The sequence below is a fragment of the Phaethon aethereus genome, assembly GCF_964289735.1.
Source record: "Phaethon aethereus genome assembly, chromosome: 2".
Taxonomy (NCBI): domain Eukaryota; kingdom Metazoa; phylum Chordata; class Aves; order Phaethontiformes; family Phaethontidae; genus Phaethon; species Phaethon aethereus.
Genome location: NC_138582.1, coordinates 126306053 through 126330556, shown reverse-complemented (window position 1 = coordinate 126330556; position 24504 = coordinate 126306053). Strand labels below are relative to the sequence as shown.

Genomic DNA, 24504 nt, shown 5'->3' with positions numbered 1-24504 from the left:
TTGCAGATTTGCATGATGTAGTGAAGTCTTAAATTCAAGCCTTTCCCATCAAGTGGAATTATTTCACAGCAGCTGAATAGTTGAGTTCCCGTCCCAACATCTCCCTCAGCAATTTTTTTTTTAAAGGGATGGGATCTATCTGCTCAGCAGTGCTATTTTATATGTGTACATGTGCCAGAGGCACTGGATGACAGAAAAGAAATGCAATAACTATTTTACAAGATAGGAGTAAGAGAAATTGGCTGCTGTTTCTGAAATGCATCCTAAGACATAAATAAAGTTTTCCACTGTAGATATTCCCAAAAAGACAGCATGTTGATTTGGGCTTTATATAATTTTGTTGACTTTTGAGAGTTCTGTAATGATACTAAAAGATAAGAGGAATGTAAACTATAGCCTGAGGCCTCAATGAAAGTTACACATCTACAAACAACAGACACAAAACAAACAACTTCAAGACAGTCAATAGACTTTGGGTGAGGCATACTGCTTATAAAATCCTGAGAAATCATAAAAAAGATGTGAACCATAGAGTAAAAATGTCCTGCAAGCCTGGTTCCACCAGAATCCATGGAGTTGATATTTTCTATGTGGCTGCTCTGATGTCTCTTCCATAATATCCAACCCACATGTTTGCTTGCATGTTCCATGCCTTTTAACCACGGTGACTGATCTATGCTGAACTGGTTGGTTGAAAGCTTCATAGCCAAGAAACCGCAGTCTTTTATTTGGAACCCTCTCTGTGGACAAGGAGGCAAGGAAAGCTAGAATTAGGCTTCCTGTAGAAGTCAAAATAAGAAAACTAACATTAGAGAGTAGATGGCAAAACTCACGTTTTAGGAGACAAGCACACATTTTAGGATGACTTCCGTCAGATTTGCAAATCTTTGTTTTCTCCATTAACTTTCCCATTATATCCACTTTTTTTTCCATGCAAAATGAAAGGTGGTTTCTGTCCACAGTGTTGAAGTGACTTTGGTTGTCTGAATGAGAGAAAACCCTGAGCAGTTGGCTCATGTGGTATGAAGTGTGAAACAGGATAGTCAAGCATTTTTAGAAGAGGAGCAGTCTTGCTGGTCGTGAACCACTCACTGCTTGTGCGCCCCTCAGAGAATGAGTGAATACACTTCCTTAGGGAAGAACCCTACTAACTTGTCATTCTCGAGGCAGGATTTTGTTGATTAGAGACATGTCTCAGTTCCTGTGACTTGAAAGGAGACCAATCTTTCCTGGATTTCTAAGTCCTCAGGATCTAATAGCAGGCTGTGATCAGAAGAGAGTGATGTTGAGGTTCACATCTGACTCCAGGTTTAATCTCAGGCCCTTTGCAGAGGTTGATTTCAGCATCAGTCTGATAGGGGAAAGTCAAACTTGGTTTTAACCCAGTTTGGAACTCGTGGGTTATCAGAGTGTGTAAAGCTGAGCTGTATTAATGGGCAAGACATCAACACCTGCTAGAGCAATGTGACAGTATTAGGGGAAGTAAACTGCAGTCTCACTTTAAATCAGATGCTGAAGCATGGAAGAATGTTTGTCCACCTGGGCAGTTTATCCAGTACCTTTAACTGCCATAAGAATGGAGAGGCACTGCACCGTCAGCCTCTATTACAAGAATTTTTGGAAGAAAATTCAAGTGTAGTCAGTTCTGGAAGTCCTAAAACTCCATTATCTTATGCCATTAATTTAACCTGTTCAGAAATTAGCTGGGTCTAACTACCCAGCCTTTTGCTAGTAATTGAACTAAGACCTACCACTGTAACATAGAAACTTAAGGTTTGTGACCTTGCAGTGGATTGCTGCATTCCAGATAGTTGGTTGGGGTTTTTTTTTTTTGATCAAGTTGCTTGGTTTGAAGATCCCTCCTTGGAAGAGGTCCAAACATATTTTCATATGTTTGTTCCAGTGGGTGAGTCTTGGCAGAACCTGGCATGACCAGGGGTGGCACAGGAATGAGCCCTGCCTCTCAACAAACATAATGCGCTTGAACCAGTTTACCTAAGGACCTGCCTTCCTGTGGCTTTTGGCTCCAGTGCTGCAGGCACTGGAGGACTGAGTCGTGTCTGTGGCAGAGGCATCCATCGCGACACAGCTGCCCAGTGAATCATGGAACCATGTGAGCTCAGAGCTGAAAGCAGTGCAGATGCAGCGAAAGACTTTGCAGTTTGAGCAGCAGATATCTTTCCCCTGTGCTCAGTTGTGAGCCGCTTGGCACCCTGCCACAGGTTTCCTGTGTGAACTTGGGTGAGTCACTTCATCTCTCCCTTGATATTTGTATTGTTCATCCAGGCTTTTAGGACCATAGATTGTCTCTTACTGGGTAGAGGGACAGTCCCTCATTATCAGGTTGTTTTGATCATTACTGGAGCCTAGATAAATGAATACAGCTATTAATTTCTCTTCAACATGCGGTACATAAGAGGTACCATCCAGAAGAGAGGAGCAATTTGCCATAATGATGATTATATTAACACATATTTTATAGAATATGAGATTTAAGACCTTTTGAGTTCCTACCACACCTACTTCAGTGAGGCTTTGTTCTTCTGCATGGCTTCTGGGAGTTGTTGCAACACAAATAATTAAGAACAAGAAATGTTTACCTCAGGCTTAGAATTCAGCCAGCCCGTAACATACCGCCAGCATCCTGCACCCAAGTAAGTGCTCCCAGTGAGCTCATCGTAACCCTCCCCTCTATGTAGGATCTTCTTCTCTACCATTAAAATCATTGGGAGTTTTGCCACTGATTACAATGGCAGTGAGATCAAAGACCTTAGGTCAGTACCAGAGAAGTCTTTCCTCTCGGTCCCTCACAATGGCTCAGAAATCCATTGAAAATGTTAGCAAGAGGCCTTTTTATTTCCTTCTGGAAAAAGCTTGTATATTTAATTCCTGTAATAAAACATTCTAGTGGTAGTAAATAGTAAAGTTCTAGAAGGAAAAAATTGATTTCTTAGCTAATGGAGGAGAGTGGGGGAAATTACAAATCCCTAGTTGCCTATTATTGGTTGACTAGCAACATTTGGCTACAGAGAGCAATATGAACAGATTTTTAACATGCAGGTGGCTACAAGAGAAAGGCTCTGCTACATGAAGCCCAGTATCTCCTTCAAGTGGTTCAACCTACTTTTCCAAATATATTACAAAGTGAGTCAGACTGAAACTGTCGTAGACAGTCTGCTCCACTTCAGATAGTTGCATATTCATTTTAGCTTTATAAAAAAGTTTATGTAGGCATTTTCTGTTCTGGCTTTTCAAAGTAGTTTTTGAACTAAAAATATGTTTCCTGAAATTCATACACTGGTACAAAAAATATCTCTTCCCTTACTGCTACCACACTGAAGCAGATGGTGAGTACTAAGACTCAGAACGAGTAAGCAAGTTATTCTTCAATGCCTGGGTGCAGAAATGTAGCTGTTGGGTCAAACTAGACTTCTACAAGACAAACTGTCATTGCAAGTTAGTTTGAGTTCAAGTCCTCTTGCGTTATCCCAGGAAGACTCCAGCAGCAGATCACATGAGCTGCACAGACACCCTGTTGCATTTCCAGCTTGAGTTTCACCCACAGCCTCTGGCTGAAGTTGAGTCAGTTCCAGCTCTGTGTTTTCCTATGTGAACAGTAATCAGATTAGATTAGATGACACCTAGGTTATGCCTCAGGTTAGTAAAGACAAACTGACAAAATTCATCATGATCCATGTCATAATGATGTCACCCACCTAACGTGTACTCCCACTATGGTATCCACAGTTACTTTGGTACACAGACCATGATGCAATATATTGTACCTGGGGGACAGATATGCTGCCTGTGAATAATGCAAATCGGTGACTGCAAAGTAGTTACTTTAGTGCAAACTGGACTTGGAATAAGTCTGACTCTGCAAATTAAAAAGCAACTTTTGCTCCCTCTGAAGTCAACAGAAGTTGATTTCACTTTTCGAATTCACTTTGATTAACCTGGTCTTGACATTGTGGTGCTTGCCCTGTTGTAAAGAAAATTGGTAGCTGTGAAAGATCAAAGATTTTCTAATTTAAGGTGGGAGGGAATATTTGCTGCTGATGAAAACCTTATCTTCATAACGAGCAATAACACAATCTGATTATCCACCATTATTAAGTTTCCTACTCTTTTTTTCCTTAAGCTGAAATTATGTCACCTGTAGACAGAAATAAGGAAAATGGATTGCAAATGCCGAACCTATGCAAATTTTGTGACATTAAAGTAACAACCTGCTCAAACCAACATCAGTGCAAGAGCAACTGCAACATCACTGCTATCTGTGAGAAGAATAGTGAAGTCTGTGTTGCTATATGGTAAGTTATTTCTTCATACAGGTGGGGAGGGGAGCACACCCTCATTCATCATTACTTAGTGCTTTCCTCAATTGCTCTGATATTCAGAATGTCCCTGCTACCTCACTAGGCTTTGCACTCTAACTTCCAACTCGCATCTGTGCTCAGCATACTGAGAGTTGCTTGAGGTTAACAACAATTCCGATATGAAATGTTCTGGGGATTTTTTTCTTCTAAAGCAGTTCTGTTCCAGCTTATGCTGTTATTGGAAGAGAGGCATGTTTTTGCTCAGACCATTAAGCTGTATCCACCCACAGCACTCGGGGTAGAAACAGATCTGAGACTCAGAGAGGATTGTGGTGGCATTTGCTGAAGACAGACAATTCTCTCTCAAGTTTCAAAGTGAACTAGATTATGTAGATCTATCACAGGAGGCTTACTTACCATGTACAGGTAGAGATAATTTCTCTTAATGGTAAAAAAAAATCTACTGTGTATGTAGTGGCTCTAATGTAAGTGTGGTGCTTTTTATTAGCGTATGTCTGGGTTCAAAGACATCAAGAGTATATGAAAATGAGTTGTAGCACTTTTTTTGGATTTTTTGACTCTAAACTTGCATTCCAGTCTAAAAATTTGGGGTTTGCCCTTCAATAAATGGTAAGCCAATCCTACCAAAAAAACCAGAAACACTCTTAATGAGTTCATAAGTGGACAAAAGGAACAGAACTGAGGATTTGCAACATTGCTGCTGATTTAGGAACATAATTAGAACCACTTACAGGAAGACATAATTAGTTAATTTATTGAGGGATTAGTTGTGTCCATTGACACGAAGAGATGTTCAGCATAATTGGAAGTAGACACTTGAAATGCAGGATCAGTCCGGTGTGCTGTTTCATATTTGTCCTGTGCTCCTTTAGTAAGTGGTCAGTGTCTATTATTGCCATACAAAGTGGCTGTAGCACAATTAAAGATACGTTCTGTCTTTTTCGTGCCAATTTATCCAAAAGGCAAATGAGTTCGGAACTGTATTTAAAGTATTCTTTGCCTCTGAGTCTTGTGTCAATGAAATTACATCTGCGGACCAGGACAAAACACAGGAATATGGTCCAAATTATCAGCTGTAAATATTTCCCTAACAGCTAGGCAACTCTAGCTTGCACCAGTTCTGTGGTTGGTATTGGTTTTCTTTTTTTTTAATTATAAGGACAACTCCTTCAATGCAGAATTGTGCTGATTGTTGGCTTCAAAAGCAAAACAAAAAGGCCAACTCACTAGAAATTCCTCAGATTTTGAGGAAATAATTCAGTTTTTATCGTAATTTCCCACAGATTTTTACTGTCTGCACAGTGACCACAAAAACCAAAAGTATGTTCTGAAGTTCACAGCAGTTCATTGATCATTAGCTTGAATAATTCTGGGTGAGATTTCCAAAGGCACTCATTGGAGCTTAGTGGTAATATGATACAGGAATAGCTGTGCCATTGTACAAATGCCCCAGGATGAGGACCCCAGACACAGCCAAATCTACCCTATTCAGGAAAGCCAGAGAAGAACATATGATACTCTTTAAATCCCATTTGAGTTCTCAAAAGGGCAAATTTCGGGCAGGCGCAGTCCTGTCTGTTCATTTTGTAAAATATTCCCTCTTTGATTTCAATTTTCTCCTTTTCATTTTTAGGAGACAGAATGATGAAAATGTGACATTAGAAACAATATGCCATGATCCCCAGAAAACACTGTATGGTCACATGTTGGATGACTCCAGCTCAGAGCTGTGTTTGATGAGGGAAAAGAAGGAAGATGGAGGATTGATGTTCATGTGTTCCTGTACAGGTGAAGAATGCAATGATATGCTGATTTTTCTATCAGGTAGGTTTAATAATTTACCCTGCATTCCTAGACTACCCCCCTTCCCATCCTTTGATATAATGCACACACATTATTCCCTTAGTCTATGGGCCACCCCTGTAAAATGTCTGTAAAATGTCCACAGATGTCCATGAAATTAGTTCATTTAGTCCATGACTTTGGGCTCCGTCTCTTATGGTGGTCACTTGGGACAGGAGCAGGGGTGTGTTGCGTGGAGTTACTGGGCACCAAAACCAGCTCAAGTCAGGTCACTGCTGCATTTGCACTGCTTCTTGTAAGGCTTGTCCTCCTTTTGTTCAGGTGGTTCCTGCTATACTAATTCCTATAACATGCAACTCAAATTATGTGTTACAACAATTTAAAGGTATTTCCATTACAGTCTCCCCGCCTGGTCCCTTTGGGCCAGGTTATAGGATTTAACATTGCAATGAACTCCTCCCCTTGCCCCTGCTCCAGCTTGGACTTATCCACAGACTGCAGTCCTTTCTATGAACCACAGTGTCTTCAGGGGTATATCTGCTGCAGCATAGACTTACCCACAGCCACAGTCGCTTCGAGGTGCACCTGTTCCAAAATGGCCTCCTCCATGGGCCACAATGCCCTCAAAGATATACATGCTCCAGCACGGCCTTACCCACAGCCACAGTCCCTTCAGAAGTAAACCTGTTCCAACATGGCCTTATCCATGGCTCCAGTCCCTCCAGGGGCATAAGTGCTCTGTCATGGGCTTATCCATGGCCACATGCTTTGAGGTGCTCCAGCATGACCTCATGCACAGCCACTGATGCTTCAAGGTGTATCTGCTGCAGCATGGACTTACTCACAGCCACAGATGCTTCAAGGTGTACCTTCTCCAGCATGGACTTACCCTTGTGCCACAACCCCTTCAGAGGTATACCTGCTGTGGCACAGACATAACCATGGCCACAGAGGCTTCGAGATATACCTACTCTGGCATGGGCTTATCCATGGCCACAGACACTTCGGGGTGTCCTGTACCTGCAGGACTCATCCACAGGTCATAGTCCCTTCAATTTGAGTTCTCACTGGAATTTCAGCCTGTCCGGTAAAGCAACACAGAAACACCAGCGATGCCCTGGCCATCTGCCAGCCCAGGCTCATCGCCAGTGCTGTTATCAGAATGTTCCTAGGCACAGAAGAGTCAGATGATAAGCAGTACAGCAGTATAGCAAGCAGCAAAAGCAAAAAGCAGCCACTAACGAGCACTAGACTCTAATATACAGTAAGAAAAGCAAGCCCCATGGCAAGCACAGAAGCCTGACAATTAATGGTTAAACAGCTATAAATTCAATCTGGCACTTTCTGATCAAATCTGTCATTACCTTGAACCCTCTGAGCCCCACGCTGGGCACTGAAATGGACTGTCATGATTCAACCCCAGCTGGCAACTAAGCACCACGCAGCCACTTGCTCACTCCCCCCTGGTGGTATGGGGGAGAGAATCAGAAGAGTAAAAGTGGGAAAACTTGTGTGTTGAGATAAAGACAGTTTAACAGGCAAAGCGAAAGCCACGCACGCAAGCAAAGCAAAACAAGGAATTCATTCACCGCATCCCATCGGCAGGCAGGTGTTCAGCCACCCTCAGGAAAGCAGGGCTCCATCACGTGTAATGGTTACTTGGGAAGACAGGTGCCATTACTCCAAACATCCCGCCTTCCTTTTTCTTCCCCCAGCTTTATATGCTAAGCATGACATATGGTATGCAATATTCCTTTGGCCAGTCTGGGTCAGCTGTCCTGGCTGTGCTCCCTCCCAGCTTCTTGTGCACCCCCAGCCTTCTCGCTGACAGGCCAGCATGAAAAACTGGACAGTCCTTGACTGTACTTAGCAACAACTGAAAACATCAGTACATTATCAACATTATTTTCAACCCAAATCCAAAACAGCCTCCTACTAGCTTCTACGAGTAAAATTAACTCTACCTCAACTGAAACCGGGACACCTGTGCCATGTCCTTCCCTCTTCCTCATCCCCTCCCCAAGCTTGATTTGAAACTAGACAACCTGACTGCTGATCCATGGTTGTATGACCAACCCTTACTTGGGTGGGCTTTAAAGGAGTTGGAGTGAATACTGGTATTGATGTGAGCACAGGTCATAAACCCAGGACCTAATTCTGACAGATTGCCTTGATTTTATTGAAGAGAACGTGTTCCCAGTGAAAAGATCTTACTGTGTTGGCTGTCTAGAGTTTTTTATACAAAGCAAACCACACCCTTGTGGATTTTGGCTAATTTGTTATAAATTAGTCACGTTATAGCTGTTTCTCCTGGAGCTATGCAGCTGAATACAATCGCTCTGACAAATGTGTGTCTTCTGTGTGTATGTTTACGAAAAATTCAACACCAAGTGCCTTCATTCCCATCAAATCTGCAGCCCCCCTCACACTTCCAGAGCAGCCTAAAAGGAGCTTAGTATAGATTAAAACCCAGTCTTTTTACCCTAATTCCTTTCACTCTTTGGAGTGGAGCTTTTCCTTCTAGGTCATGTGCTGTAACACTCTAGATGACTCCTGAAAACTGTGCCCTGCATTCACATGTAGTAAGTGCATAACTACAGATAAAAATTAAAGTAATATAAAAATTCAGTTTGTAATATTTCCAGTTCATTCACAAACACAAGCATTAACTCTAGTTGAGAGGGAGGAGAATTGAGGCTTTGTCACTCCTTTTTTATTGTTGTGGATTAGTGTTTCTTTTAAATGAAAACAGCCCCTTTGGGTTGCTTGCCTGGTTAGCCATGGCAGGAAGACAAATGATTTTTACGGTATCAGACATGCGGTTTCCTGTCTGTGTTTAACTTTGAGCAGAACATCACAGCCAGCTGGTCCACGGCTCCTCCAGACAACTAGATAATAGCCTGTAATAATTTTGCCTTTGGAATGACTGTCATTCAGATCTATTCTCTACATTGTTATTGCCTTTTTTTTCTCTCTACATTTCTTGTACGCCAGAGCAAGAATTTTTGCAGTGGTTTTGCACACCCTAAGACTAGACAAAAGCTAGACTAAAAAAGCCTGATCAAAAAGTGATTGTACTCATTTATTAACAGAAACTGAGATGATAAAAAAGATTGGAATTTTTCACCTGATAATCGCAGCCTTTCCTTTCAAGCTATTGCTATAAATGATCAGTGTTTTAGCTCTTCTTCCTCCTGAGTGCACACTTAAAAACAGATTTAGTTTAATCCTGGTGTTTCTGAGGTAAGGAAGAAAATTGTGGGTAAAGCAACAAGTTCTCATTTCCACCAGAGGTTAGTCACTACATTCCAGTGATTCACAGCTGAGCTGTTACTGGTTTTAGAAGAATTGGTTTATAGCACTGTTGGCTCGTACCAGTCTTGACTGTGAAGCGTAAACCTCCTGAATCCATTTCTAGACACAAACATCTAAAGGTTTTGCATAGTGGGAGCTGTTGTGACTCACCCAAGTGTGGCTTTGGAAATATTTGAAGTAGTTACATCCAAATTAAATGCCTGTTTCTTGTATTGACTTTCATTTAAATTGCCAATCTGCAAAATAAGCAAGACACAGTCAGGCATGTGCCTAAACATGCCTGTAGTTCTGCTCTGTCAGGGGGCTTTCTGACCCTGATTCAGATCCTGGCATTTCAGGCCATGGGCAGCTGGTGGAAAATACTGTGCACAGAATCCAAACAATGTTCTGTAGTTCTTGGAGAAATAATATACAGGAGACAGGTAGCCATTGCAAACCTGACTACTCTGTGTTTATTTTTTAATCCCTCTCTTTTTTTGCCAAACAAAATTGTGGGTGACTGGCAAGCAGCTTGTACCCCTGTGGTGGAAAAATGCTTCTCACAGCAAAATTCAATGCCAGTCTGTTTTAATTATTATTTATTCAAATGTCTAATGTCAGTGTTACCAGAAGGCAAAGCCAGGGAGCAAAACCACTGGAAAAGATTAGCCAAAATCAGGGGGAAAAAGGCCTGGCTGGCTAGAAGTTGGCTACATGGCAGACAACGGCCTGGTCCTGCTGTCATGGAAAAGATGAGTGCAGGACTGGACTACCACTTTTTTCCTCCCTGATGTCTAGTTGTGTCTGGTGGATCTTCTGCATCTTGCTTTGCCTTCTTATGGTTTGACCTGTTGTGACCAACCAGGTCTGTCTGCAGCTGTTTGCACAGTTCCAGGCCTCCCTTGGTATTTGGGCAGCTTTGTTCCTCAGCCTTCCCTTCGCCATGCCGTCTCACAGCCTCTATTCATCAGCCAGCACGAACATGACAAATGTCTAACAAAGTTCTTCTTTATTTATTAACAATCCTAAGCTACTTGGCTGAGGTCAAGGCTTGTTTACCCAACGGGACCAAGTAGGACTATGCTCTTTACAGCCTCAGGTCTGACCCGTTCTCTGTGGGCAGAGATGTCCAAGCACTCATTGTAGCCAAGGAAATGGGATACCTGCGTGTTACTCAGTGCATGACCTACCTGATATACAGTGCAACTTCTTCCTGTAGTGCAGGACACGTTTAGTGGCATGCAAAAGGATGACCCCATCACTGGAGACTGCAGATGAGAAAACAAATGCTTTAAGTACTGTTGTTGTTACATATGCAGTTTATTTAGTTTAGAGTCATTCTAATAATTTACGTGGTGATCGCTTTTCATCCTCACCTGTCTTACTATGCTGTGCAGATCTCCATGCAGTTTGCAACCAAGGTGCCTGTTGGATTGTTCAGGTAGTCTCTGTTTATTCCTCATGTACTGCAAGATGAGGTCATTATTTTGGGCATTCCGACCGCACCCACTCGTAGTATGGGGTTAGCAGCAACAGTGTATACAGATTTTAATGATTGTCTGAATCATCCAAACAGTTGCCTTGAAATATCAAAACTTCAGTAATAGACATGACTGACAGGTCAGCAAGAGTTTATGAGAATAATGAAGGTAATTGGGGAAGTGTGTCAGAGAGAGGGAGAGTGTTGTGCTGCTAACACAAAACATTCACGCTTTTACTAAGTTTGCTAGTTGAGAGTGTAAGAGACGTAAGTATTTGATTAATCAGTTGTGGCTGAGTCATTTGCCCGAACGAATTACAGCCTATGGATTTGCAGTGTGTCAAGTGCTGTCATTGCTCACTGTGTATGTTGTTACCTGGGAGACCTGGTATTGCTCTGCTGCCTGAACCACCGCAAGCATGCCTGCGTGATGCCTTGCCCGGTGCCCAGACTGCAGAAGATACAGATAATGTTTTAGAATTTCCTTAACTTGGTGTCTATCGCTTGTCTCTAACATGTTGCCCCTGTCTTTTCCTTCCTTTTTCTCCTCTTCCTCTCCTTACTAGAGTCAAAGCGTTAGTGGTTTTACTTGACTACATAGGAGGATCTCAGACTTAAGAGCAGACTTAAGACCTGTGCACAAACAGCCGCCAGGCCATAAATACTCATGTGATGAGTTGTCCAGTGCTCAAGGAACAGCAGAAGGGAGATGATTACAGCTGGACTGCTTCCAAGTGGATTTTAACAAAGGCTTTCATTAACCTGTTTTTCTGTTATCCAACTAACATGTTCAGAAGGTAACTGTCTTCCAGCTGCCCCATAAAAGAGGTCAGTAGCATTACATAATGTTGCACAGAGCCTCTCACCGCTTGTATATTGGCATTGTTCTCTATGTTTCCTCTTAGGTATTTGCAACCAGAGTCCCACCCAATGCCTGCAGCTGTATGTAACCAAAGGAGAGGCTGTCTAATATTGAACGTCTGATTCACTTAGTGGGATAGAAAGGAAATAGAATGGAAAGAGGCAAAAGAAGCCAAAATTTTGTTTTGCTCTGTATTATTTATATTGTTTGCTTCCTAGGAAAATAACCATGCAGAGCTCAGTTACAGATTTGTGTAAAAACAAACTAGGCAGAGCTCTTCCAGTTTGGTTGGCATATTTGTTACAATTTGCATCACTTGAGAGCTTAATAAGTATGGGAATGTGGCCAAACTTTTATCAGGTTGTCATGGAAGAGACTTTAATAATTACAGACAGAAACAAACTGTAGCTAACACTGGCAACATAATATTTTGGGAAAGGTTGGAGGGGTGAAACTCAGGCTGAGAATAAAAATAGTGGTTAATGTGTGGCATCTGTTGGAACATATTGAAACTGGAGAGATTGATTTGTTCCAGAAAACCACCAGCGAACAGCAGCAGACACCGAGTTGTATAACTGAGGCATGTATCACAGAAACACAGTCACATCATGTGAAGTTAGAATATGTCAGCTTTCATATCGCTGAGTAGGAAAGCTCAGCTGTAAAAGTCAAAATATGTGAGAGATGCCATGTACACACAGTGAAGTGACCTGTTAGAATAAGAGAGATAAGAAGGGAATGCATCCAGGGGTGGGAGATTTTAAACAAATGGGTGCTGAGCCAGCAAACCAAGGAATTACATTTTCTAGCCAGCAGTGAGGGAATAAAACAGCAACAAACTATTTGTTCTATCTTAGAGCTTAGGAGTTTCTTAAACCTCCTGGGTGCTGAATAGCATACTTGTCAATTAGTTGAAAAATGAAATTCTGCTTACAATAGATAAAATATCCATTACATCATTGCTGCCCAGCCTTTTCACTGAAGTAAGCCACCCAGACTCAATCAAGTGGCCTGCCTCCCACCTCCATGACTAAGGTGCAGCCATTGCCATCAAGTGATGGACGCATATGCATGACTCTTCCAACATGTAACACACACAACTGGGTCACATAACTGGGGGTTTTCCCCAGGCGTAACAGAGATGTCTTGAGTCCTGATCACCCGATCGTGGGTAAAGGGCAAAGCTGCTGGCCCCCGGGGCAGAGCAGCAGAAAGTGTGCCACAACCCTCCAAAAAGAGTGTGCCACAGCCCTCCAAAACTGCTCATACCTTTGCCTTATTGCCTCTCAGGAAAAGAGGTAAGTGCATTAAGGGCTGGCTCTGGTTTGCCAGCCATATGTTGACTGCAGAGCAAGATTCAGGCTGGCAAATAACCAAAAGGTCACGTGAGTGAATTGCCACACCTTTGAGCAAACATCCTTAGGGCCCAAATTCTGAGCCCAAATTTCTGGTTTAGAAAGACACCTCCAGAAACAGGCCCTAGAGACGGCTTTACCTTGTCACCTCTGCTGTCTTTGAGCCCCTATAGCAGGCCAGGCAGACCTGTCAACTACCAGAGCTAGTGCCTCTCCAGGAGGCTGCTTCAGCAGATACTGTGTTTTGCATACTCTAGCAATATCCTCTTTAGACTAAAAGATGAAGACGTACAACACAGTTACTGGCCTTGACACACATGGTTTACCTAGTCCAAAAAAAACTCTTGTCAAATTCAGGAACTGGCTCAGGAATTTAACTTTGAGGAAAGTCTACAAGAAATGTCAGCATTCATTTTCTGCTGGATAGGATAGCAAGATAGAGCCCACTCTGGTTTTAAAATCTAGTAATCTCTGCCTTCTGCCATCAGATGGTTCACCACAGAGCTGAGGAAGGAGTGGAGCTGATTTCCTGCCTCACTATTAAGTAGAAAAAAATTCTTCATCTCCAGCAAGGATGGAAAATTATAATGTTTCCAAGACACTGTCAAGATAAAAAAATGCAGGTTCGTTTGAGGTGCAGCATTTTAGTTTGATAATTTCCAAGTGTTTTGTGTCAGGATCAACCACTTTTCTAAGGAAAAGGCCCCTCCCCACCCCCAAGCTCCCCACCCCCAAGCTCCCCAACCCCATCCACAAAGCCCAAAAACCAATGCCCATAAAATTAGCAGAAGTTTTTAAACATAAAAGTTGGATCAATTTTCAGACCACTTTTGTCTTCAAGGTAGGGGTTTCAGGGAAGAGTACAGGAATGTCAGAAGCAGAGTTTCTGTTCTGAAAATCAACATTTCCCATCTAAAAATGTTTTGCTGAAGATTTCCAAGCCATTTTACTTCTAAAAAGACCAAAATCAGGAAGATACGAGACACTGAACTACAGAATTTCATTGTCACTTGAGGATTCTTCAAGAGAGATAAACTAAGTTACCCCAAACAACTGCTCAGTGTGAAACTTTATTTCACTGACAATTAAACATTTTATGGAATTAGTTTTCATCCAGAAAGTAGCGCTAAAGAGATGGGCAGACTTTTCCATATTTTATTGCCTAGTATCTTGCCCAGAAATCGCTACGCACCTAAGGTTCAAATTCACGTTTTACCTGCTTCAGAATAATCAGAGATGAAAAGCTCTTCCCTGAATCAGAGCAGGACTTGAACTTGGAGCTGCCCATACCCCAGACTAGTCCCCTCACTGGTGGGGATTCAGCACTCACATCTCTTGCCAAATTGCAACATTTGAACAGAACTCTGTTTATGCAAAAACATTCAAAAAGTGTTAGTTTTCATTCCAGTGTGGAATTGAAACCAAACTTTGAAACCTCAGAATTGCTGCAAAATGGAGTTGTCCTCTAGTCAGCTCAAATGGCTGCTTTGTGTCTCGGAGCTTGCAAAATAACTAGATCACAATCTCAGCTCTGGGCCCATATTTTGTGACTGTGTGTTTCTGGGGATTTTTAAAAGACACTAGACAAGCTTGCAACACATCAGTGCCGATATGTTTAACCTGAGTTCTGCCACTATCAAAGATATTCTTGCCCTGCTGTGTGCCGTTGACTAGCAGTTGAATAGGCAGCAACTTTGGAACTCACACAAGCAGCAAACAGCACCGAAGTAGTTCTGTCAGGACTACATTTTGCATAGTGCTGCCCTGTGCGTTGAAGTATGGGTCCTAATTTTATTGCAGTTGTTGTATTTCTTGTTTCCGAGGTTCAGTGACACCAAAGTTCAATCAAAGGCACTTAACCCAACCTAAAGAATTTGCAGGCAAAACCATGTTGTGCTTTGAAGCTTCCTGACTTGAATAGGGGCTGTACAGTGTTTCCATTTTCTTGGCACCTGAGCCCTATTCCCTAAAGGCTTAGGTAGTGTTAGGGGTTGTGCAGATGGCTTGTGCTTAGTTTAAACCACATACAGGAAGCTTTCTTTTAGCTCAACTTCTCTATTGTTATGCTATATTAATAGGCTCTTTTGAAGCTTAAGAAAGGACTGATCTGCCTAAATAATAGTTCTGGGTGGGGAAAGTTATTTAGGAACACATTTGCAAAACCTGAAAGGCTGTTTCTTTTAACCATTTTCTTGCCTGCCTGTGCAGCCAGGTTTTGCTCATTCCAGTGCTTAGAAAGAGGAAGCTGCACTCCCATTTTTGAAATTATGGGGCTTGAGTCATAGGTATTTATTTATAAGCAAATGAACATATTTATTCTCAAATTCCTGCAGTCAAGCCAGAAAATGCTGGCTAGCCACTATGCAAACATAGAGATACGCTCTGAATTTTGATCCTGCCCTGACTTTGTACACAGATTCAACAGAGAAGTACCCCAACCTTAGATTGTGCTGGAAGGGCTGATTTTGTACTGCTCATATCAGCGGTCAAAATCAAAGGCAGTTCCAGAAGTGCCTTGCTTGGACCAACCCTCAGTGCCACCAGCTCTTTGCTGCTGCTGTCCCCTTTAATTCTGCTGGCAGGCAGCTCAGTCCCCTCCTAAGCTCGGGGTTCAGCCTTGTCAGTCCTGGCACTCAGTTCTCCCTGTTGGGTGCTCATTCTTGCACGTCCCAAGCCTTGAGTGGGACTTCTCTAGTGTCTTAAAAACTGAAAATGAGCACACTCTTTGCCCCTGTCGCTTTAGGTGGGGACGTGCCGCTGTATGCTTTTCACCCGCTGCCTCCCTACTTCCTCCAAGGAACTGTGCCAAAGCGGATGTGTCACTTTGCAGCAGGGGTGCAGAACAGTACGGTGCTCAGGGAAAGTGGCCAAACTGCTCAGCTTCTGCTTTGATTAAAATATTTTTTTTCATTCATTTTCAAGTGACATTTGCAACATCAACAGTTTCTGTCTTCCACACAGAAATTCCTCTGCACCACAAGCAGAGCTTTCTCTTGTGCAAAAAAGAGGAAGAGCCAAAGGGGCTGTGAAGTCTGCTGGAGACTTCTCAGCTGTAGGCCAAAATAATACAGCCTGCTCTAGGGCTTTACAGGAGTGATCACAGACCCTCACACAGGTAGCTGTAACAGTCAAGGAGTGGCAGTTTTTGTGTGAGTTTCTTCTCATTTAGAGCTGAACATGCACCCAACTACCTCCAGCTGCTCGGACTCATGGGGAGAAATTTGAAAGCGAACTAGTATGTCTTGTTTTTTTTCTCACTCATTTAGAAAGTCATTTGTGTTTCAAATGTCTGGGCTACGTATTACAGCTCTGTGGCAAAGAAAAAGGACTTAAAGGGCCCTAAAGGGCATGTTCATTTTTATTAAGAAGTATGGTATAGATGACATATTACTCAGTTTCAAGAGCAGAGTCCAAACTTCAAACATGCTTTCCTGTGATCAAGAAAAAAACAACAAAACAGAACCCCACACATTCACCAAAACTATGTTATCTGATTGTTACAGATCATAGTTGCATTCATGCAGTTGTGGTCTGCTTGCAGCCAAAACTCCGAAACAGCCATCCTGCAACATAGTCAGTTCTCCTCCGCTGGGGTGTTTCCCAAGTTCTTTGTAAAGCAGATTTTCTGAGAGCGAAGAATGCACATGGGAATAAGCAATGCAAATCTTCTGTTTACTGGCAGTGACATTGGATTTCTAAATATATTCCTCCAGTAAGGGCCATAACAAAACCTGAGGCTTTCTCCCCCTCTTCAACGTGTTGAAAAGCAGAAGGGGTGCCTGTAATCTGTGATGAATTTTTAAGTACTTTTTAATTTAAATTTTAAAAAGTTTAAAATTTACAAACATTTTGTTGCCAAGGGATATCACTTGAGATAAGGATTGTGGTTCACGTGAGTGTGGAAGAAGGGATTGGTTTAAAACGTTCTTTTGTATAAATGAAGGAAACGCATTCTTTGTAGGTGTTGGTAGTGAATGCCACTGACCTGTGCTAGCCAGGAAAGTCAGTGCTAGAAAGGCACTTCCTCTTCCTTGAAACCCTATGAGAAAGACTAGAATTGAATTACTTGCCTTACATCTGGTTGACGAACGTTTCAAACAGAGGAAGCACATCCTGGTTCAGGATTTAGGCTTTCTGCCAAATAAAGAAGAATATACTCTTCAGGTGTCCCATCACCTGCCTTTGAATAGCTGATGGCTCCTGCTTCTTGCCAGCTAACTGTGTTTCCAATGGAAAAGTGATTACAAGAGAAATTGGAGGATCAGAGGTAGCGCTTGTTCCAATCGTAAAATCTTCTCCCCTACCCGTTTCAGCATTGCTCACCTTCATTTTGAGAGGCACAGAGTAGGGGAGACAGAGGCTTGTGGCTAATGTAGTTAGTGGCAACTTCCCTTCAGAGCTTATTAAACTTTTCCTTTTCGTATGGTCTTATTTGGCCTGATACACAGAACCTGAGTCAGCGACATTGCTGTGAGCATCCGCCAGAGTGTCGTGCTGCCAACACAAGCCACTTGCTTAACGCTGGTGGAAGCTTCATTTGTTTTAGTCCGTTCAGGTTAGACTCCCACGGCTCCTTCCAATCAATCCCCTCCCTCATTTGCTCTGACTCAAAGGAAGAAAAGAGGCCGGGAGAGTACATTTCCGTGTGTCCGATCAAATCAGGTTCAGATAAACTCTGACCCTCCTTCTTTAATCTAGTTTCAGAATACAACTGTTCCCTTTTAAACTGTTTATCTTCCCTAAGAAATACTGAACTAGAAGGTAACTTCTACAGGTGACAGAGCAGCTCTCGTCTCTAGAATAATGATCTGTACCATTCCCAGAACATCTCCCTGTTCTAGAGCATGTCCCTGTTGTTCTTCTCTTCCCTGTATGTTTGTCCTAAGAATGTGTTAGTGTGTGGACTGCACCAGCTAGGGAGTTTGGAGTGAACCATCTACTGCTTTACAACAGAACAGCCAGTGTACAGCCAGCAAGTGACACACAGAGGAACTTTTCAAATACATAAATCCATGCAAAAAGTACGTGGGGGGGTGACAATTCTGATGTGTCATGCATGCCTGATTGTGCCTGCAGGATTCAAACACCTGTGTACACACAGGTGTTCGAATTTGTTCTAGCAATGCTCCTGCACATACATCAAAGTATGAGAATGGCTTTTGTTTCTCAGATGTGCATGCAGGCATACATATTGTGCTTGAATATTAACATGCAGTAGTTGTGTGTGGACAGGTTTCCTGAAGTTGTCTTTGCATGGATCCTGATGAAATATACTGGATCTGGAATATACTGGAACTGGGCAAGTGGGAATTCACATGCTGCATTGTCTATTTATTTATCTTAGAAAAATTAATGTGTTCTAGTAATTACTGGTTAAATGGGCAGATTTGTCAAGAGTACATCAACAGAGGAAGTGCAGGAGACTTTGGCTGAAGAAAGTGAAGGTTTCATCCATAATGTATTAAGAGCCTGAGAGAAGAACAAAGCTATTAAATTACATTAGGTTCTTGCTCATTCAGTTCTGGCTTTTTTTAAAATAAGCAGACAGGGCAATCCTGGTAAATGGAGGCCTATATGCAAAACAACATTTTGAAGTAAGAAAGCAGTGTCAATTTTTATTATTTACTGTTAGTGGAGAAGATCATGTATTGCACTCTGGATAAAAACTATAATTAATGACAGCCTCCTGTATATGTACATTCAATGTATGCCTGCCTTCTGTTCTTCTTTATAGATGACCCTCATAAGCCAGAGGAGAAAGATGAAATTTCCAAAGTCACAATCATAAGTCTTGTCCCATTACTGGTGATTTCTGTTGCTGTGATTGTTGTCTTTTATGCTTACCGCACTCATAAGAAGAGGAAGCTCAACAAGGCATGGGAGAAGAATGTTAAGCCCAGGAAACATAAGGACTGCAGTGATGTTTGTGCCATTATGTTAGATGATGACCGCTCAGACATCAGCTCTACCTGTGCCAATAACATCAACCACAACACAGAATTGCTGCCCATTGAATTGGACATTGTTGTTGGCAAAGGAAGGTTTGCTGAAGTGTATAAAGCCAAATTGAAGCAAAACACATCAGAGCAGTATGAAACTGTGGCAGTCAAGATTTTCCCCTATGAAGAATATGCCTCCTGGAAAACTGAGAAAGACATTTTTTCAGATGCAAACCTCAAGCATGAGAACATCCTCCAATTCTTGACAGCAGAGGAACGTAAGACAGATCTTGGTAAACAGTATTGGTTGATCACTGCCTTCCATGCTAGAGGAAATTTGCAGGAATATCTCACACGGCACATTATCAGCTGGGAGGACCTCTGGAAGCTGGGTGGGTCCTTGGCCCGAGGGATTGCTCATCTGCATAGTGATCACACACCCTGTGGTCGCCCCAAAACACCTATCGTGCACAGAGACCTAAAGAGTTCCAATATCCTGGTTAAAAATGATTTAACCTGCTGTCTCTGTGACTTTGGGTTATCCCTGAGGCTGGATCCTTCTCTGTCTGTGGATGACTTGGCTAACAGTGGGCAGGTAAGTTAAAAGTTTGAATGGGGGGGGGGGGGGACGGGGACACGGTGTTGTACCAGTTGGTTTGTCAGTTCGTGGGGTGAAAAGAGGGAAAAAACCTTGCTGCCATATTTACTTAAAATCATTAAAAATTAATGTGAAATTGTTTATAAACAAAGAGGCTCCAAACTCAACATTAAAGCAACAGTGAGAGAATTGCAGTGTAGGTTTTGTTATGATCAGAGAGCTGCATATGTATGTGATGCAACCATCCTCTCTATACACTTATAGTAAGCATGTATGAGCTTGTTAGCAACTGTTTGTGGTGCTGCTGCAGTGCACACACACACACACACACACGATCTGGATGTGCTTCACATCATTGTGAGGTTGTGCCGCAGTTTTCATGCCTGATGGCATTACAGTTTTGTGTGATTAGACCCACTCCTGGTATACACCAGCATATGTGAAGTCAGTCCTCTGTCCTCAGGAGGTATAAGACATAACTAGAGTGACAGATAATCACTTTAAAAGGCCAAAAATAAACTTGTTTAAGATTATGGTACATTCTCCACATGCAAGCATATGCAAGAATGTCAAGTAAAAATAATTGCCCTGTTGTGCTTTTTCAACTAATTAGCATGGATAATACTCATCTACTTCACAGGGATGCCAGGAGGATGTTTATGAATGCTTTGAAGATGAAATTTTTCAAGTGTATCTCTAAATATTGGCTCTTCTAATGAAAACTCCTGTAGTATAAATTCAGATAATTTAAGTTGATTAATTCCTAATTATTTAATTATACATATATTTATACATGTATTTTTATATTTATGTTTTTATACATAGGTCCCATCAAAGCCTGTCCATTGACACTGACTTTTATTTCACATAGAACTAATATTTTGGTTTAGAATGTTTTCAGGGACAGCTCTTCAGTCAGTAGTGCTCTGTTGAGTTCATGGGAGCTTTGCTGTTGTTTAGCTAATGAAGATCTGTCTTTGAAAGTCTCCTTAGTGAGAGGCAACTGTCCTGATCTCATTTTGAGAACGTTTATTAACCAGAGCCAGGAGTGAATGATAACCAGTGAAGCCATATTTAAAATAATACAAACACTACTCACAGTTACCTATCATTTCTCTCCAGCGTGCCAGAACTTTTTGGAGTGCAGTGAAGCCGTACTATATTGTCACTCATAAGACTGGTCCCATTTGGAATAACGTGAAAACAGAGTATTCATCAGTGTAAGGCAAGGGCTCTGAAACTCAACCCCACAGACACTTTGATTGCTTAAAGCCGACCTTTATTTCAAGCTGATTTCTCTGGCTTTGCTGACAGACACTTGGAAGTAGGAGGATAGCATTGATACTGCCACTTCCACAGTCCACACCGACACTGACAACAAAGTACAGTGCTGCCCAGAGCAGGTTGCTGCTTTGGAGTCGGTGTCCTTGGGCACTGGTGTTGAGGGTCACTGTTTTATTTTGTTTAGCTCCAGTGACTCTGGGGGCGACCCAGCTAGTGTCATTCTTCCCTGTGACAAGGATGGTGTGAAGTGACTCCACTTCAACCTCCACCTTGTTTCTTCTGGGCACACAAGCACCAAACACTTAAATTCCCCAATGTGCCAACTTTAGTGCTGTAGCTTTTGCTAAAGGGGTCTTGCATCAGGATTTTCCTTATGCATAATTTCTGTGCTTTACCTTTTGACTCAAACCTTTCCTACCAGGAGGTCCAATTTTTTAAAGTATGTAAAGGAGCTGACCCAAATTTTAATTCAAGAAAACCTCTAGCTTCCTGTGAAATAAATAAAAGAGTGTAAGTATTTTACCATTTTTCTGGTCAGCCTTAGTAATATTCAAGGCAAGTTGTTGGAGTTACAAAGCCATCTTCTTTCCCATCAACCCCACTACTTTCCATTTTATGCAAATATAGACATTATTGACTATAAAATACCAATGCCCTTAGTGACTAACTGGAAACCGTCCTTTCCCCCATTAGAACCTTTGCAGTCTTTTCACTTTGACCACCCATGATGGTTAATATTTGCAGATGTTGCATAATATGACCTCATAAATCTGAGCCTCTGCAGTTCCTCACTTCAGCAGCGTCAGCAGCATTGTAACAGATGGTCTCCCTAATCAGATAAAGAGGGGTATCTACTATGAGAGGACTGACAGACCTCAAGGCACAAAACATCCCCCAACAGCTTGAAAGAAATATAAGGTCTCCAGTTAAAAAGATTCAAGAGTCATAAAAATTACAATGTGCTGCAGGAAGAGAGACGGTCCATCACCAGAAGTTATGGAGAAGCAAGAACTGAAAGGAGACTGATACTTGCAAAGAGAAAGCATATCCAGACTCCAGAGGGGCAACAAACTGAATTGCTGGAGTACCTAAAATGCCTTTGAGACTCCTGAGTCACCATTCTGCAAGATGTAGGAAAAGTATCTTTGACCCAAAGACCTAATACGCTAAATGCATATAAAAGGACATAAGCGGAGTGGAACACATGATAAATCCTAAGGAGGATGGAAATGGAATTGACTTGATAGCATTCTTCAAGTCATTTTAATTTTTCTCTGCATTTCCCTCTGTACTTTTTAGTTACAGGGCTTCATCCTCCATTGCCCAGAAAAGCTGCAGGATCATTTTTCACTGCTGCAAAGAGGGTGTGAAATGCCAGACCAGAACAGCACTTTGTGACAATGTTAAGAATCTGTATTTAGGCACCATTAACTCTTGTTAAAATCAGCAAGGTTTGGGGTGTGGGACTGTGGGCCATAGTGTACAAGTAACCCTTCTTAAGCTTTGGATGGGATCTGCTTGGGGAAGAAGTTGGGGAGGAGGGGTGACAAATGGGGGCCAGGAACAGCCTCTGCTGCAGCTTCCATATGTTCATGTTCTATAGGGGAAGGAGATGCTGGTCACCTCAGTGGTACTGAGACATGATTGTTCCAAGAATGCGTTCAGCGTATGGTTGTTGCACACATGCTTGGCCTTAAATTCGTCACAGGGTCAATGTAATAGGAAATTTAACTTTGGGACTGATCACACAGGTTTTTTTCTGGTCTCTGCTTATAAAGGCTTTGATCCTACAACTATTTGGATATTTTTGACACAGAAATTCTCTGCTCTTGCAGGGTCTTATGACAAAGCTATGTCCTTGATCTTTCCTGCTGTCTTCTTATGGTGCATTGCACTTTTTGTGGAACATCTTCCCATTTGCCCTGAGCCTGGGGTGATAAGATGTCTTTACAGAAGCTTGTAAAATGGATATCGTAGGGCTCTCTCAGGACTGTACATTTACTATGTGGCTGCCTGCAATTGCAGTCCCAGTAACTGAAATGATCTTTTGCAGTCCTGCTTGCCGCTGGGCTCCGGAGTGATTGCTGTAGTGCAAATAGCTCATTTAAATCACAGGTCCTACTGCATCACCCACTTGTGCTTGTTCATCTCTGCAATTAACCAGTCTCCAATTTTAAGCTGTCTTTGCCTGATGAAAGACTTTTATTATGTTTGCAGTTCTTCAAGGGGGGTAAATTTTTTATACCTATCTAGCAAAGAGTTTGTCATTTGAGAAATGACACTGTTGAGAAATGACACATTGTTGAGTTTTGAATTTGAGTGTCACTCAACATCACTGTTGAGTGATCCAAAAATTCTTCCTTAAATCCTTTCTTGTGATAAAAACAGACATTTTGCCTTCTGTAATGCAAGGTCATAACCTAGATCTCAGCAAAGCTGCTAAAATCATTGCTGCAAACTGCTCAGTATGAATAAAGTTTATGAGAACAGCTTTTCAAACAAAGGGGCCGATTTTTGGTTTCGATTCAAATGTGTGTTTCTGCATTCAGTATTTGTGTATTTGCTTTCTTCTGCCAGGCCTGAATTTACCGCTTTCCTTTTAAGCCTTCCATGAAAAGAAACAGCTAACACCGTAATATGCAGCGCAAAAGAATACGACGTGTTTCTTGCTCAACAGAAAGACACTCAGTCAGTGGCAATTGCTTCAGGCCCAAAGGGCAGAGTTTATCTGTGAACAGTCAAAGAGTGAGAAAGCTTGTCAGTGTCAAAATTATTTGCTTAAGGAATTAAAAACGGCTGCTTTTTTTTTAATTTCTTTACCAAGGGAGGTGCAAGTTGGTAGTCAGGACAATGCCAGATTCCCCTGGCAGCAGAAAACACAACCTGTGCCAAGTATGGCCTGAATTTCTGGATATGTGTCAAATGGCACCATTTCTGTGAAAGCTGAGGTTAAATCACAGCAGAATCTAAAACATGAAGTACAATTTCAGCTCCTGAGCTCTCTCTGATCTCCGCTTCTGTAGGTTGGCACAGCAAGGTACATGGCCCCTGAGGTTCTGGAGTCTAGGATGAACCTGGAGAATGTGGAGTCCTTCAAACAAACAGATGTGTACTCCATGGCTTTGGTCCTCTGGGAAATGACATCTCGCTGTAACGGCATCGGAGGTAAGTGCCGTCAGTGTTCTTCTCTCTAAAAGTATGTTTAGACAGATGTGCTTTTGTGGTTGTCTGGTTTTTAACTCTCACCAGTGTTTCTAGTGTATCTGGATGCTGTAAATTAACAGGCCTTTGGTAGTATGAGATGCACACGTGCATGAGCAGGCTTGAAGGGCAAGCACCTGAGAGCACAAGAAAATAGGTCCTCAACTGGTGTAAGGATAAATCTGCTGTTAGGTAGACGACTTCTAAAGATTATTAATGTCTGTTTTTTCCCATAGCATCTTGAGTAGCCATGGATTGACTCAGTCTGGTTGACCTCACCCAAAATGACTGGAAACATAAGACATTTTGAAATATTAAGACCAAGGAGTAATAACTGTCTCCTCACAG

At 42.1% G+C, this 24504-nt stretch overlaps 1 protein-coding gene across 1 annotated transcript in view; it reads left to right on the top strand.

The window, feature by feature from the left end:
- The window catches only part of TGFBR2 (transforming growth factor beta receptor 2), a 58719-nt gene that overhangs the window by 23031 nt on the left and 11184 nt on the right, over window positions 1–24504 (top strand). Inside the window, exons 2-5 of the mRNA XM_082014608.1 lie at window positions 4142–4313; window positions 5974–6164; window positions 18869–19668; window positions 23979–24120. Of these exons, the coding sequence (XP_081870734.1) occupies window positions 4142–4313; window positions 5974–6164; window positions 18869–19668; window positions 23979–24120 (1305 nt within the window). The remainder of the gene's footprint in view (window positions 1–4141; window positions 4314–5973; window positions 6165–18868; window positions 19669–23978; window positions 24121–24504) is intronic.